The following is a 16923-nucleotide window of genomic DNA, read 5'->3' as shown; positions in this document are numbered from 1 at the left end:
CCATTTCCTTTACCTTCTTTCCATTTCCCCTCTAGTTGATTAAAATGATGGGGGTTTAGATGCAATGGTTCCAAAAGCAGGTGAAAAATACATGACAAGGAGATAATGCAGTCAAGTGTGTTCTGCAAAGCACTCACAACAACAGTACACCTGTGTAAGCTGTATATTTGTGCAGATAATCAGCTAATCCAGAGCTGTGCTGAAAGTCTCTATTAAACCACACCTTCTTGTACCCTTCATGAGATTTCAGATACCAGAAAAAAATTTATTTTCTTCAAGAACTTGATTTTATACAAGCATTTGCCAGTTGTACTTATTCTTACCTGTAGCAGGGCTGCAAACAAATAGACTGCTATAAAGATGGGGGTTAAGGAAGTATGTCCGCTTTTCATTAAGTGGATAGTGTACAAGAAAATCAAGTGTCCAGGAATCACCAAGAGAAGTAGAACTTGGGCTGATTTGTTATTTACTCCTACATTAAAAAAAAAAAGAAAAGAAAAATACAACATTTGGTTAAGCTCTTCAATTCCTATATTAGATTTTTATTCATTTCAGTATCAAAACTCCCATTTTTGGAATTCCACAGCATTGGCTACTGTGAAACAAGAGGCATTATTTTCTACTAAAAGACTCCTTGAGGAATTTCACTGTCATCCAGAAAAGGTAAGCAGAGCCCCTCTGGAAAAGGGTGCAAACTGCCTTCATTCTGTGCTCCTGTAATACCATCTACATTTTTGGACTTCCTTAAGTCTTACTAGTAAAGAGGATCTTTTGGACTCCATATTCAAGACATCCTCAAAAATACTTTATATTTCTAAAAAGTAACCCACATTTACCATTTTCACATCTGTTTCAATTCATTTAATAAATATGGAAGTGTAATACATGGTGGTGACACATCACATTGCACAACAGTTACTACATCATTAGGAAAGTGGGAAATACAGGGGAGGAATAACCTGTGAAGAAATAACCTAGAGAGAAAATGGCAAACTGGAAATGAAAAGCAGGGATTTGGCTTAGTAATTATGTCTGATACAAGTTTGGCCCTAACAGGAAATTGGTTTGAAGTTCTGAAGGCAGACAGAAGTTGGGAGCAGGTAGAGAAGCTAAGGAAAGTTGAAGGCTGAAACCTTTCTGAGTGCTAATCCAACCCTCAGGGAGTTTTTTGTGATTCTCACAGGCAAAAACAGCTGCAGGTAAATGAAACTGCCAAGCCTCACTCAGCCTTTGAAATGCACACAGCAAGTTCAGTTCATTGCCATTTCTCACTAGTGATACAGTTTGGCACACAGGGATAAAGAGATGTGAGACAGGATTTTTTAATCAGACATACCTGTACCACAGTATGTTCTACATGGGTAATAGCAACCCTTGGCCTCCTCTGGCAGCTCTCCAGGAATGCTGTGTAAATGGAGGTAGGTAGAAATTCTGCTAGCTTGAATAGCTACTAGATTGCCACCAATACCTGAAATGCAAAGGGAAACCAATGAAAAATGTTCAACTATTTTTTTCCTCTAGCGGGCAATATTTTTGCACATTTACCAACTTCCTCTATGTTTATCACAGTACCTTGCAAACAAAAGCCAAAATGAAAAATATCTTTAGAATGTATATTAGTTGTAGACAGGCTGCAAGTCATTAAAATCAGTCCAAAAAATGTGGGCAACAGTTTAATGTATCACTGGGTATTTGGCGATCAGTTTTGAAACATGGCAAGTGCAAAAAGTCCAAAAGGTTCAATCCTACGCTTTCTCATAGGTGAAACTCTTTTTTATCACTGCCTCTTCTTTGGAAACCCTTCTTGGATCACCAGATTCTGACATAGTTGTGCCACTGCTGGATTACCTCCCAGAAGAGTATTTCTGGCTAGGGTAAGTAATGAAAGCTCACTACCACAAACATAAATGCAGATTTCACACACACAACCACAGGGCCAGAGAAGGCTTCAAGAGTTAATATATTTATTCCCCTCTGAGACAAAGCATGAGTAACTATAGCCTTCTGCCACTTATAACTCAGGCTGAAAGAGCAAGATGAGTGTCTGAACAGCTGATTGTTAAAAGAATGGTAGTGGTAGAGATTCTAGTTTCTTTCTGAAAAGGGGCAACAAGTACAAGTTGTACTGGCAGAGTATTCACCTCAATATAAAAAAGAAATCTGTTAGGATGAGAAAAATTCAGTGGAACAACCACCCCAGGGACATGGTGGAGTCCACTTCAAGTTTTCTAGATGTGACTGAAGCAGGTGCTAGATAAATCTCATCCAGGCTGTCTTTCTCACATAAGGTTGAGCCAGATGATATTTCAAGGTTCCTTCTACTCTAGGCTGTTTCACGTTCTATGAATTTTTACTTCAACGAACACAAAACTAAAACAACTTGTTATATCCACACTGCAGAGTGCAGTAACATGAAACCCTCCTATTATTATACTCTGTTGCTGTCTACTTGCATATCAAGCACATGCTTTTTCTTTCCCTGATTTGGATGCTTTACATAGCAATGGGTTGGTCTGAGAAGAGGCAGAAGTAATGCAGATCTTGTCCCCACATCAGAAGGAGAAAGGCCTTGTTTATTGTAGTTGAATTAATTTGTTTATCTGATGCTTAGGGCTTTGTCTGGTTGCAGAACAAGTATTTATGGTGACCAGAAGGCACTGTTTCCCAAATTCTTTTGGTGATTACGGAGTGGTTAGCACAGAGATCTAATACTGAGATCTGAAAGATGTCCTGCCTCACTGCTAGTTAAAGATAGTAAATGGCTGAAGCTAACAAGAAAGGCCTTTTAAGCAAAAATGTCAGATACAAATCAGGAAATGCATGTTCCCAGTCAGGAGAAACAGGGATAAAAGATGAACTACCAAAAGGCTGAGTGAGAGTTTGCAAAGAAAATTAAAATAGTAGTAGATCTTTCTTCAGATGAACTATAAGAAAAGTACCAAAGTAAGGAATTTATCTAAACAAGGAGAGGTTTAAAATTATTAAAACAAATCTAAATAGGACTCAAAATCTGTCCTTCCATTGAGAATAATAAATTAGATATTTTTGACTAGGAAGAATAAGATACAGAAAGAGAGGCAGAAGTAAAATTAAGGATCAATGTACTACATTTGGAAGGGGATCAGATAATTTCAATGACTGAATTATGAAAAAGCTGCTATGTAAAACCTCTTCTTAATAGAGCCATATGACTGGAAAATATGAAAGTTTCTGCTAGAAGTGAGGCCATAAAGGCAATCTGGGTAATTACAATCAGGCTAACAACTGCAATAATTGATTTATGCACAACAATATTAAGAGAAAAAATAGTAAAATATTCTGTCACTATCTGCTACTCTTATAGCACTACAAAAAGAAATAAAAGACAGAAGTACATAGGGCTGGTTTCAGTTTTTTAGCAATGCACCTACAAACCACTTTGGCACAACTCTGTAGATTTTAAATATTTTCTAGGATGTATGTAGTCTTCTTTTGTGACTGGTAATTATTTGCTTCAACAAATTCAGACATGGAAATATAACAGGTGATCTGGACTTTTTTTCCCTAGTCAACAATACAGGAAACTGAATGAGATAAAAGAATTAAGGAAGACAGAAATAAACTCACTTGAAATGGTGATTAAAAAATCTGTCTGGACAACAGACATTGACAAGTCTATGAAAGAAGGTGTAAGATTGGTTGTCAATCCTTTGATGGAAAGCTATTAATGACAAACCTTTTCACCTTTATAACCATCATTTAGAGAAAGTATTCCCCAAGCCCTATTGCTCATTTAGATAGCAAGAAATTACTGACACGTATCAAAAATGATGCTAAAACAAACTGACCAGCCATGGAATAGAGGTAAAGGAGGGGATAGCTGCTCTGCAAAGGAAGCTGACAAGCTAACCAGAACAGCCAGTGCGAAGTGTGATTTCAAGAGGTGTAACAAACTACAGCTGAGTTGAACAATCTATTTTAGCTAAATGAAAATGAAATATTTGTATGTTTAGCAAAATTATTTTAAATTATATCACTAATATTAGTGATATAATTTGAACTCACAGAAGATAGTCAGGTATAGTGAAGTGTAAATGCTTCTAGAATCCATACATCCTACTCAGTCTCAGCCAGCCTGTATGGTGGTCATGTATGGTGGTCACAGCAGCAGTGAAACTGTATTTTAGTTCTGCCCATTCACTATCAATTCCTAAAAAACTGTTTTTGAACTTTTGGGCCAATTTCAACCACATCTGACACAAGGACAGACATGGTAACTACTTCCAGGCATATTTAAACAATCTACCAAAAGCAAAACAGCGACTAGACAAATAAAAGAAAAGATCCAAAGCCATGTCCTCAGTGAGACAAAGACAGTAATATGAGTTATATATAGTTCATGGCATAAGCGTAAGCAGGCCAGCTGGCAAGTTAGCACTCAGCTTGGAGAGAGGCATGATGCCTCTTGCTCAGCCAGCAGCTCATTGAGCCAGAAGACAAATGGCAATGCTGTGGAAAGCAGAGAGAAAATGGAGATGATGTTGAGAGCAGTAGGTATAGCAGGAACATGAGACAATAGGGAGTACCACAGGTTGAAAAGACTGTCTAAAAACCGTAGGATACAAATGAGAATAGAGTCAGGTCTCACTATTCTGCTGGTCACCCAATGACTCGTATAAGGCTGAATGAATCACTTCATATGTACAGAGATATTCAGTTTGTTTGGTAACAGCAGCTACTGTGCATGTGCAATAACCATCTCAGCTACACCAGATTAATCAGATCCCTGCAAGAAACAGAAAACAGATAAAACTGCGTAGGTCGGCAAGGTGTTGATATGCAAAACTGATAACTTCTCAGCATCTTCTGAATGCATAAAATGGTCACATGCTCAGTAGCTGCTCATATTATTAAAAGCTCTGTGGATGTATATGAGGACTGTTTACATGAACATTTGATTAATCCAGAAATTTTTCTCCTGGAAAACACTACTGCAGCCATCGTAGCAAATACTAAATTTGTGAAGACTTACTTCTTTCGTTTCCTTTCATTTTTGCAAGAACTACAACATAGGGGGAAACGATTTATTTTAAGAGCAAAATCCAGCAATTATTACTTCATTCCTCTCAGAAGAGCAAGTGTGTTTTACTTCAATACAAGAGTGCTGCTTTGTCAATAAGCAAAGACATGTCTGCTAAAGTGCAAAGGATGTCACACTGACTTCAAACTTTAAAGGAAATTTAAAACCTTATCATTTTATCAAGGCAGTTAAGGGCTAAGCAAGAATATTTCTTGTAAAAAATTGTTATTAGAGGTCTTTTGTCTAACAAGCACAGGAAACCATATTGAAAGTAGAGCCAAAACCATACCATGTATTTCCAAACAGGCCTATGGGCACAATTCTATTAATCATCATCTGGTAAAAAGAAATTTTTCTAACAACAGAACTAATCATGCTATTCAGAAAACCACATTAAAGCACTTTACATCAATGACTCTTAATCCTTCAAAGCAAATCTGTGTCTCATAACTCAGTGCAGGTAAAAAACCGAGAAGTCAAGGGAAGCTGGATCTTGCTGATCTCAGTCTGAGATGATCCCTTCCTCTGGGTAATGCACTGGGCTGGTTTTTCCCTCTGATTTTACACTGAACTTTTTGAGAAATAGAGTAAGGTTTTTCAGGGAATACTGGAAGGAGTAGTTGATAAACCAGAGGGTTGTGCTGCCATTCAGAGGGAATTAGATAGGATGGAGAGCTGGGTCAAGAGAAACCTCCTGAAATTCAACAAAAGGAAGTGCAAAGTCCTCCATCTGAGTAGGAATAACCCCATGCATCATGTTATTATTAACCAGTAAAAAATTGTGATTTAAGTACTCGTTTAGTACAAGGGGACAACTGTACAACAGGCAACATAAAATGGTCAGAGCAGTATTCAACTACCTATATATATGAACCCTGTCAGTTCCCATTTCATTCTTCTTTTTTGTTCATTCCTTAGATACATATAATTGAAGAATTATTCCTGTAGGAAACTGCCTCAAATTAAAGTATTGAGAGCACCAGATAAAGTGAACATACTCAGCTTTAATGACCACTGCTATGACAGTTCATGAAAATATAAATAGTTGCATGACGAGGTACAAAAAAATTGTGTAAGAACAGGCAAAGCAAACCTGAGATTAAAGACTTTTAGAAATCCAGTTTTATGGACAGGGATTAATCAGCCACAGAATAATGTGTTGTTCCCAAGCAGATATAATACAGGTTGTGCAATGGGCCTAAAATCAATTAATATTTACATAAGGGGAGAATTAGGCCAACATAATTCCCAAATTGATCTTTCTTGTAAATCTATCTAAGAGAGGGAAGGCTAGAAGATTCTCACTTTTGCACACTCCTGAGCACAATCCACAGTTCAAAATAGTCAGTTTTGCCAAACAGGCTTTTTTGAAGTTCAACATTTGCATCACAAAAATGAAATTAAAAGGATGAAAAAGAATCTCAGTTGCAATTGTGACTGAAAACTAAATTTTGCAATAATCATCTTATCTTTCAGAAAATGCAAGATGAATTTTTGACCCGACCTTTCTACCATTGACTTTTAAAAATCCTGTTTTATGCAAGTGAAATACTTAGATTAGAAACCTAACTAGCTACCTCTTTATATGGGCTTTTTTTCATTTATCTTCCATTTTATTTTGAAGCATGTCTTTTCGTACTTTCAAATGTTTGGGGGAAAGCAGATGGAAAATATTAGCTTTACCTAGATGGACATTTTTTTAGGAGAAAGCTTTATTATATATGCAACTATTACATTCCAAGTTTGATTTGACTCATAAATAATTTCTTTCATATGACTAATAAAAAATGTCAAGAAATGAAAATGCTCTGGATATAATTGTGTTGTGAAAACAACACAGTGATTACTGAAATCTTCTAAAAAATTTACAATTACAAGTAAGACTTAAAAGAAAGATCACACACTGAAAGTATATGCAGATTTACATGCACAAGTTAGCAACTAAAAGGTAGTAAATCTATCACCCAATAATGCATCAGAAGAAAATAATAAAAATCAAAACCCTCCTCCTTATTCATGCCAAAATAAAGACTGAATTATACAGTTCTCATACAGTAGATGTGCCTTCTGAGACTAACACATTCTTTCCAACTCAGGATGCAGAAAAATTAATTTGCTACCCAGCCAAATTGCTCTACTCCCATCCAGGTACACTAATGTTTTCCCTTGTGATTTACAGAGGCAATTTCAGATGCACAACTCTCTGAGACAATGGTTATATTCTAATCAAAACATCACTCAGTTGTGGGAAAAATCGAAGTACAATTATACTAAAAGAAATATAAATAAATAGCTATTAAAAGCTGGGGGTTTTTTGAGGAGGAAGAATGTTTTCTTGGGGTTTTTTTTCCATATTCTCCAAAACAATTTACAGTAAAAGCTCTCTGAAAAACCTGAAAGTCTGTCATTCAATTTACCTTACTAACAGATAAAAAAGGGATGTTTGGGGGAATGTATTGTATAAGCTTAATTTTCATCTCCCAGACAACTGGCATTCACTAAGTCTTGTATTAAATTTTCCCATATGTGTTTCTCATATTCCTCAATAGCTATGTATTCCCTCCAGATAGCAAATAATTTTAAATTATGAACAGCCAAAGAGTAAAAATATTAGAACAGGTTTGTGTTACCTTTAAAGAGTACTGTTTCAAACCACTTGCAAAGGAAAGTTTTTTGATACGAAGCATTTCCAAATTTCAGGTGTTTTAAGAATTAATTTGCAGAACTGTCATTCTTTAAGGTGCATAAAAATGGGGTAAAGTCTACTGACATGTTGGTTATTACCCAGTAACTTCTGAAATGCAAATACTTAGAAGATATCTCACAATATTTTGTATAAATACACAAAAATGGAGAGGAAAGTGGCTTTATCTGGTAACTGCACCTTAGCTCATTTCTGTTGCATATTCAGAAGCATGTAATATTATCTTTTTTTTCTGCACAAAAGGAACTCAGTTACTTGCAAATTGCAAATCCTGAGCCAAATTCAACATGCTGTGATGCCATAAGAGGATTTGCAAATTTTAATTCATGAAAAAACACAACTCAAAATCAACTCTAGAATGAAACATAGCCACACTTAGTTATTTCTTAGGGCTTAGTTATTTCATTCAGAACTTCAGTACATAAAAGAGACATTTAAATCTCAAATAGTCTGCAAGTTGCCTGAAACAACAAAATCATTTGTTTATTTTCAAAAAGCAGAGATGCAATTTAACCCATCCAACCATAGAATTAAACACGTGTTTAACAGTGAGAAAATAGAAAAAACAGTTGTGAAATATGTCTGGCCACTGGCTGTAAAGCTGACAATAAATGCCTTTCTGCTTAAAAACTATTTTAATATTTTGGGCAAATATTTGTAGTTATTGTTAATAGGGCTGGGAACTTTGAGGTTGCTCAAGTTCCAGACCAGAGTATCTTTAGAATATTGAATAAATTCAATATTCTAAAATACTTATGGCTCCACAGTGTAAGACATGATTAAAGTCGCTTGTCTCACATCTAAGAATAAGCAAACTATTTAGGCAGGACTTGAATGAAACCTACTTAATGATGCACAGGAAACCTAACTAACACCTGAGTGTTTTGCAGTCAATATTGTTCAGGTGTTCAAGATACATCAAATGGCCCTGAAAAAACAGTGACAGCTTGAAATTCTGGACAAATTTACAATGTCCTCAAACTTTGGCTGGACAAATTCCCAATAGAAAAGAATATTTCTTTCAGGCTTCCCTGATGTTTTTTCCCCCAGGTTTTCTGTGCCATAGGAGCAACAAACTTTAAGGTAAAATAAAATAGAAGGGGGAAACCCTCAATTTCTTTCGCTACTTAGGCTTACAATGAGAATTCCAAGGTCAAGAAAGGTAGAGAAAACTTTTTGCAACACTAATATTTTAAAAGCCATCTGTTAAGTGACCTAACACACCTTTCATGTCAGTAAATGAGTGTCAACAGATGTGCTTTTTTAACTGAAGAACTGCCTTACCCCCAGTTTACTACACTGTACTGACCAGCAATATCAAAAGGTGTCAGTAGAATTATGAAACCCAGGAGAGGCTAATCTAACAGCAACCCAAAAAATTACCTACCTATAGTTTCCTTTTCCAGGAGGTGTACCATAAACCCCTGCATCCTCTACATAGAATATATCTTCTCTGTATTTTCCAATAGAAATGCCTCTACTTTTAGAATTCTGAGTCAAGCATGCCTCTTGCTATGCCAGCCTCCTGGACAGACTCTTTCCTTCCCTGTCTGCTCAAGCAGTCTCAGCTTCCCCTCTCTTACACCTGCCTAACTCTTCAAAGATGTTTTGACCTGTCAGCTAAACCTCCAGGGCTCTAGGTTTTGGCTAGTTCTTTTCCCATAAAGACAGTTCAAAAGCATGTATATATACTGGTTATATACATATATATATACTATTAACACTGGTTTGGGTACACCTGCCTAAAAAGAAAAAAGAACAATCCTCTTCTCTTAGGAAGCAAATCCAGGGGGTTAACCAAAAAAGGACTACTATAAGAAAAGTTACAGGTGTAAAGCAGAAAAAAATCTGGAGATCAACACATCTCCCTTGCCTTTTAGGTATCTGGAAATTAAAATGGAAACATGCAAAAGTTAGATGCAAGTATTTCCGATTTTGAATTAATAGAAAGGCAAGGAACAGATAAGGAAACCTAATGGCTGCAGCGTAAAATTTCATTTACAGTTAGCAAGGAACTCAAGTTGCAACATGGAAATGCTTCACATTAAAAGTGAGAAGAAAGGAAATAGAGGGCCTTAGTGAGAAAGAAGATCAAACAACATGCTCTGCTGATGACTTAAATAGTCCATTTCTTTTGTCTATTGCCTCCATAAAAATGGTGATACCTGATCACAAGTAAATAAATACTAGAGCCTGGGAGTTATGTTAGATTTACTGCATCTAGAGAGCTAAATGAACAATCCATGAAGAAATAGTGATCATTTTTGCAAACTGATTATTTTGGAGGTTAAAGAATACCTGAGGGCTGTAGTGGAGAAAACAGAAAATATATCTTTAAAGTGGGTCAAAAAGGATGATGCAGAGAATCTGTATATCAGTGAAATTTATATTCCTGCATAAGAATTAGAGCGAATTATTAAAAAGACAATTTATAAGCATCCAGAAGACACGAAAGCTGTAAAACAAGGGCTAACATGAATTTGCCAATAACATGCTTCTGCCAAAGCCTCTAACTGAACAGCTTGTTTAATGTTTGTAGCAATGAATCTACTAACTCTCAACCACAGTAAAGCTTATAAAATGTTTAGGTACTGTCCAGTGTTACATTTCCATTAACAACGTCTGGAAAATTAATTTTATCAAGGCAATGTGGTTCAAAACTAAAATACAGCGACCATATTAACATCTTATTATCAAGGTGGAAAATAAGTGGTCATAATTAATTTCATTTATAGCTTAGGAAACAGAATAGAACATATTCATTCATATGAAACTTGCAAGGGCAAAGTTAAGTGGGTAACTAGAGAAATGGTTTTAATAACAATACATAAAAGTCCAAATTAGTGTAAGAAATGAAATGGAAAAATACAAAAAGGAGAAAGAACAGCTAGACAGCAATACAGTGGGAACAGAGCTGGTGATTATAGTTGTTGCAAACCAAATAGGTATCAACCCTGTGGTACTGTACTAAGAAAGAAATTTTCAAACTGCACCAGCCTAACAAGATATCAACTATTTCTTCTGAAATTTGGCTTGTTCTTATCCTTAGGAGGTAGAACACTTCACAATGAAATTTCCACAATTTCATTCTTTACACATCTGAAAAGTGCATACCAATCACCAGAAACAGCACACATTTACCTTGAGAAATGTATTTACTTGCCTGTAACTATGCTTCTTAGTTCTTACATCTATATACATTACAGGTGTATAGTAAATTAATGTTTGAAAATTTGCCTTGGATGTTCAGAAAAAAAACCCCTTTGAAATAAAAAAATATCTACATTTTCCCAGACATAACTGCTTCAATATAATATTTGATAATTTAATATTTGAATATACTCTTTCAATATTTACACTTTCAGTTTCTTAATGCATACTTGAGGTTTCTACTTCTCACATTCTCTATTATGCTTCATTGGTTGTAGTGAAAACAGGAAGCACTTCAGGTGTTCAAATAAACAGCTGTTGACATCAAAATCAAAACTTGAAATTAATATTCCAGATATTAATTAGCACAAGAGAAATTTACTGTAATAGACAATTTTCAAAACAAGGTATATCAATTGATACATAGTAGCAATTAATCCTGTCAGAGTCTTACCATTAATTACTGGGGTATAAACAACAATTCCAGCCAAGTTAGGATCAGATACTGTTGTGTCCAGAATAAGGCCACCAATACTGAAAAGAAAGTACAGTATTTAAAATAAGGCAAGCAAGATCATTAAATATAAGATCATTACCTCATTCTGAGCTACAGACTAACATCACAATAGCTATTCACTTATTAAAACTGGCTCTTGTATAACAAATACCACAGAGTATTAGCCAATTCCTCTACTTTTAAAATTGGTAACTTTCATTGGATTAAATAATCTCCTAGATCAGTGCAAAAATTCCAAAGTCTAAATTCTAGAGGGTCTTAATTGTGTCTCCCAAGCACAATCAAGTAAGATACACAGAGATACAGGAGGACTATCAAGATGCTTCCATGCAGCAAGACAAAGAGACCTACCTGCTTATAATCATGGCAGTTATAACAGGCTCCCATCCTGAGTGGAGGACAGTTCTGGTAGCTGGGTGTTTGGCAGCTATAACAATCCCCATTGGAGTCAGAGCCAAAAAAAAGGCACCAACCAAAGGAGATACATAGTAATATGTCTCTAAAATAATAATAAAGAAAAAAAAAAAACTTCTTTTACTCTCCAAATATTCCTACATGTTTTTCTTAATTTAGAAATTATTTATATCTAAAATAAATTATGATCTATGCCATACAATTGAGAAATTTTAATAGTCTTCATTACCATTACACCTGAAGTTACAGCTACTGCACTAAGCAACATGGTTAATATCTGCCATCTGTGATCATTGTCTCTCATCTTCTCAAGGACAGAACCATCAGTACAAAGAATGAATTTTGAAAAGGATTTTTGTATAATGCTTTATGATAAAAAATACAGGAAGACAAAACATTACTTTGTAACTGAAGAAAAATGTTTGAAAGAAACTGAATATAATGAAAATGCATTTTGTTTATATCCAAATTCTTAGCATTTGTACACTCCCTTCTTCCCAAAGCAGGTGAAATGGTAATCTTTCCAGAAATAGCACATCTAAAAAGATTCAAGCACAATGTGCAAAATTGAGACATTTAAATCAGTAGCTCAGGTCTTTCATAGCCAGTCTGAGTCTGAGAATTAACAGGCAATTCTGCTGCCTGCCCCTACCCATGACAATTCCATCCTAATTCATAGGAATACAACCGCAAACACTGGTGAGTACCATCATAAAGCTGAGACTGTAAAGTAAACAGCTGCTTCCACAGAAAGAACACTACTTTTTTCTGATTACTTGGTTTTATAATCCCATCCTCACAGAAGCTACTACAGTGATCCAAAACTTCCTAGTTCAACAGTGAGGTAAATAATGGAAAATTTATCCTAATGGCAAATATATATGTATAAACTGTGCAAATATTCCATTTTTAAATATTTGTTTTATGAGAAGTGTGGTCATGTATCTAATGCTAAAACACATTTTGATAAAACCTTCAAAATTTAGACAAGTCTTACAGCAAAATATATTTTCAATTAACAGGTTGAAATAATTAATATAGATCACACAAACACTACCAAAGAGGAGTAGTTGGTATGTAAAAAATATCCTCACCCATGTGTTATGGCTTATTACAATCGCTGCAAATCCAAGCAATTACTACTTTGGTATTACCTTAGTAGATCTCCTGAAAGAATTGCTATAGAATTTTTCGAAATTACTACCCTTCTGCATTGAGTAACAACCTCTGCAGCAGAGCCAGAGGTTGTAAGGTAACTTACATAACATAATAAGTTATGTTTCCCTGGGCAAACTAAAAGTAGAAAGCTTTTAGAGTGAGAACAAGACAAAGACCAAGAGAGAAGTAATTTTTTCCTGTCCTTATCTAATTATTCTACAGTGTATTATCTCTGTCTTCCTTTGTGGGGCCTTTTTTTCGTCCTTTCACCTCTTTTTGTGACCTAAGAGAATACTCAGCTCCAGTCTAATTCTTGGGAACAGTGAGGGATTTTTTTTTTTAATCTATGGCAGACTCTACTGGTAGAACATCTTACTACAAAAATCTAAAAATATTAACCTTGAGATGCATCTTTAAAGAAAAGAATAGACATCTTCCTCTTCATATTTAATTCACAGAAGAACCAAATGTATTTTACAATGGCAGAAAAAATGGGAAGAGAAAATAAATTCATTCTCTTTTAGAGCTCACTCCATTTTTCTTAGATTTATAGCAGGCAGCTTAAATGGGAAAAGACATCTTGCTCAAATAATGCAGCCTCTGTTAGAAATCAGAGGTAAACTGGAAATGTACTGCTTCAAAACAACTGCTAAGAACCTGAAAACAATAATGTGAATCACACAGTTTGTCTTCTCAACCGGATCAAATATATACGAGAGCTAAATGCATATTCTGTGAGAAAAATGGAAAGCTTTAAAGAAGTTTCCAAATCATTACTGACAAATAACAGGCAACACAGACCAGCACGTTTAATTTACTGAGTGTTCCTATTCCAGAGCACTTCTTGTGCTCTGTTGGAGGGAATGTGGCAGGTTCCAGCAACAGTCCTGGGGAGCCCTCTAGTGCTTTTCCCCAGCTATTTGACAAGGATTCACAGCTCTTTTCCGGGAGTTGTTAAGAACTGTTAACTTTTCACTATTTGAATCCCCGTGTTTGATAACTTTGTCACTATTTTTGAAGAACTTAGATGAACCTTTAAAAAATTATATATATGATGGTGGCCGAACAGGGTGTTTCATTAGGCCCTGGCCTGGGTAAAAAGGCTTTCCCCTGTCTATTCAGGGTATGCCATAAAGTACTGTATCAACCCAAAGGCTGTACACCTCTGTTACAGACAAACATAAAGCTTGTACACAAATCATTTCCATCCTTCCAGTCTTGTTGTCTGAAAACAACTCATACCTTGCAGAGAGCAGCCAGAAAGTTATTTTGTTTCAGACCATTTCATTAGTTAGGCTAATAAATCACAGGGGAAAATGGTTAATTCTGAACATAGTCCAGAAGTGAATCCCACCAGTTTCATTACTACTCTATAAACTGAAGATTTCTTTTCAACATTCCCATTGTGCTTCTTATTTTAGCATTGAGAAAGCATGAAACAATAGAAAGAACATAAGAATATCTGTGCTGGATGAGGCACAGTTCTCATCTAGTCTAGTAGCCTTTGTCAGACTATGGTCAACAGTTCAATTATGGGGAGAAGAAAATAAAAATGACAGGTTTAGAGTGATGGTTCTTTCAGCATGCTCTGCCAGCTTTTGCTGTGGTTTGCATCAGGGATTCCATCTCTCAAGTCTCTACATCTGTCTCGTTAATACTTCTCAAAGGATTTCTTTCTGACTGGTTTATCCAAAGCTTTCTAAACTCACTCTGGTCTTCTTAATAGATCACAACAGTAAGTTTCACATCCCACTCATGTACTGTGTAAAAAAATTTCTTTAACTTTTTTAACCTGTTGCCTAATCATTCTCTGAATGTCTCCTGCCTGCCATTCACAACTTGATCTACTTCCCCTGAGCAGAGGGTGCCCCATACTTTTATTCCTTGGTATTGTTTCATAGTTCAAACACATTCATCTTTCCAACACCTATTTCCAAGGGCTTCATGGCATGTCCTTTCTTTAGAAAGACTTTCTTGTTTCCAAAACCAAAGAATACAAAGACATTGAAAAAAATACGAAGAGCAGAATGAGCAACTAGATAATTACATACTTCACCAAAAGAGAAGTATTTCCAGAAGACATTATAGGTAGAAAATTGGGAGTAACTCTTGGAAGCATACTGATTCTTACCCCTACACATGTAGGATCTGCTTTCCAGCTGCAGTGGGAGAGCAAAATGTGAGTGGTCATGACAGCTATTAAAGCAGCAAAGGATCAGTTCAAACTGTACCCACTTCTTTTTTTATTCCTCTGAGATACATTAGAACACCTGTGTTTAGAAAGGTAAATTTCTGGAAATGTGTCAAAGGGAGAAAGAAGTCCAAGTTTCTTTATCCATCTCTTTTGGGGGGTCTGAGTGTTTTTTTGTTTAGCTTGATGGATTAACAGGAATAGCACGTTATTGGACTTTTTCTCATCAGAAGAAAAGAAAGAAGAGATGCTAAAAAATATCTTCATCAATTTTCACTGTGAATTTACAAACTTCCTTAAAAGAAGCATTTAAAAGAAATATTTGAGAAATGCAGTTATTAGAATATAATAGGAAGGATTTAAATATAGTTATGAAACAAAAAATACTATTTAAATTTTAACAAAAATACAGAAAATATTTTAAAATACTTCTTTTGCACACTGATACATTTAAGTTGACATCATGACAACACTTTGTAAACATGAAAAACCAAACACTGAAAAAAACCCTGCAAGTCACACTATGGTAGCTTGAGTCTTATTAGATACTTTTTCTGGCTGATGTTTTAATACAGAAAATTGTTGTAAATATGAAAAATTTTGGACAATGAGCTGTAAAGACTATATGTGATGATATCAGCATCTCTGGTAAGTTATGGACAACACAATTTTTTATCTGTGGTATATTATAGTATAATTGCCTACAATTATGTCTTTTAAAACACAATAAACTTTTAATAGTTTCTATGGAATGAGTTAGTTGCAGCAATTATTTCATTTTTAATAAGGCTCTTAACATTCTTTTCCCACTGTGAGAAAATGTTTTCACATTATTTGTTTCTTCATTATTATGGTTTGTATTTCACACGTAGGTTGCCTGTGATATTGTCAAAGTCTTTCAAATATTTCTAGATTGTGCCGAAGTTCAGGTTAGTGACTTCTATGATTCATTAAAATAAAGGGAAAAAAAATCATGGTAGTCTAAGATTTACCATTTAATGGTATAAATGTCAACAAAAAAGTAAGTCAGACTAAAAGGTTTGCTGAAGTTCTCCCTCCCAGCCTTTTCCCCACCCTCCTAAACCAAAAAAGGTTCCTAGGGAGTCATACACATTTAAAAGCACACTTACCAAGGCAAGTGTACAGACCCTGACTTATCCATGCTAATATGGCAAGGGTGATGAGATCGCCAAAACTCGCTGCAATAGGAGTGGCAACATTGTCAGGATTAATACCAGTCTTCTTGGATCCAACAATAACTCCAACCATTATTACTCCTAAATTCAACAAAGAAGACAGTATAGTAACTGCATCCACTGTTGCAATTCCCCAGAAAATCCCAAGACTATGACAATTTCAAACTTAATAAATAAGAAGTCAGTGCTTTTTTTCCCAGGATTATTGGTCTTCCTACCTGATTGATGACTGCGTTTTTAAGTTTTAACCATTTTAAAAAATGAACATATACATTTTAGAAAAACACAGTAAGCACACAAAAAACCCCAAGAACGATCTGTACAATAAACTACTTTGCTTATTAGAATAATAAGCTACTTTGCTTTACTAGAATTAGCACTATTGTCAGGCAGCTATTTCCTGAAAACAAAAAAAAAAAATGAAGTGTATCCTTTTCCAATCCTGGTAACTTCACCTGACTGAAACTTTAATCAACCTAGGCTGAAAACAACATAAGATTAAATACTTTGAAATACTTTGACATCTGATATTGC

The 16923-nt window shown here is 35.3% G+C and overlaps 1 protein-coding gene across 5 annotated transcripts in view; it reads right to left on the bottom strand.

Annotated features, from left to right (window-relative positions):
- Positions 1 to 16923, bottom strand: part of SLC41A2 (solute carrier family 41 member 2) — a 59999-nt gene that overhangs the window by 27515 nt on the left and 15561 nt on the right. For 4 of the 5 annotated variants that reach the window (XM_036400959.1, XM_036400957.2, XM_036400956.2 and 1 more), the window contains 5 exons: positions 16324 to 16470; positions 11782 to 11929; positions 11368 to 11447; positions 1337 to 1468; positions 324 to 472 (listed from right to left, as the gene is read on the bottom strand). In XM_036400959.1, the coding sequence (XP_036256852.1) occupies positions 324 to 472; positions 1337 to 1468; positions 11368 to 11447; positions 11782 to 11929; positions 16324 to 16470 (656 nt within the window). Of the gene's footprint in view, positions 1 to 323; positions 473 to 1336; positions 1469 to 11147; positions 11229 to 11367; positions 11448 to 11781; positions 11930 to 16323; positions 16471 to 16923 lie in introns of those variants that run through there. The other variant, XM_054514890.1, reaches the window with a different exon arrangement.

This window comes from Molothrus ater, chromosome 5 (assembly GCF_012460135.2).
Source record: "Molothrus ater isolate BHLD 08-10-18 breed brown headed cowbird chromosome 5, BPBGC_Mater_1.1, whole genome shotgun sequence".
Classification (NCBI taxonomy): domain Eukaryota; kingdom Metazoa; phylum Chordata; class Aves; order Passeriformes; family Icteridae; genus Molothrus; species Molothrus ater.
Note: the sequence above shows the minus strand (reverse complement) of the source record. Positions and strands in the feature narration are given on the sequence as shown.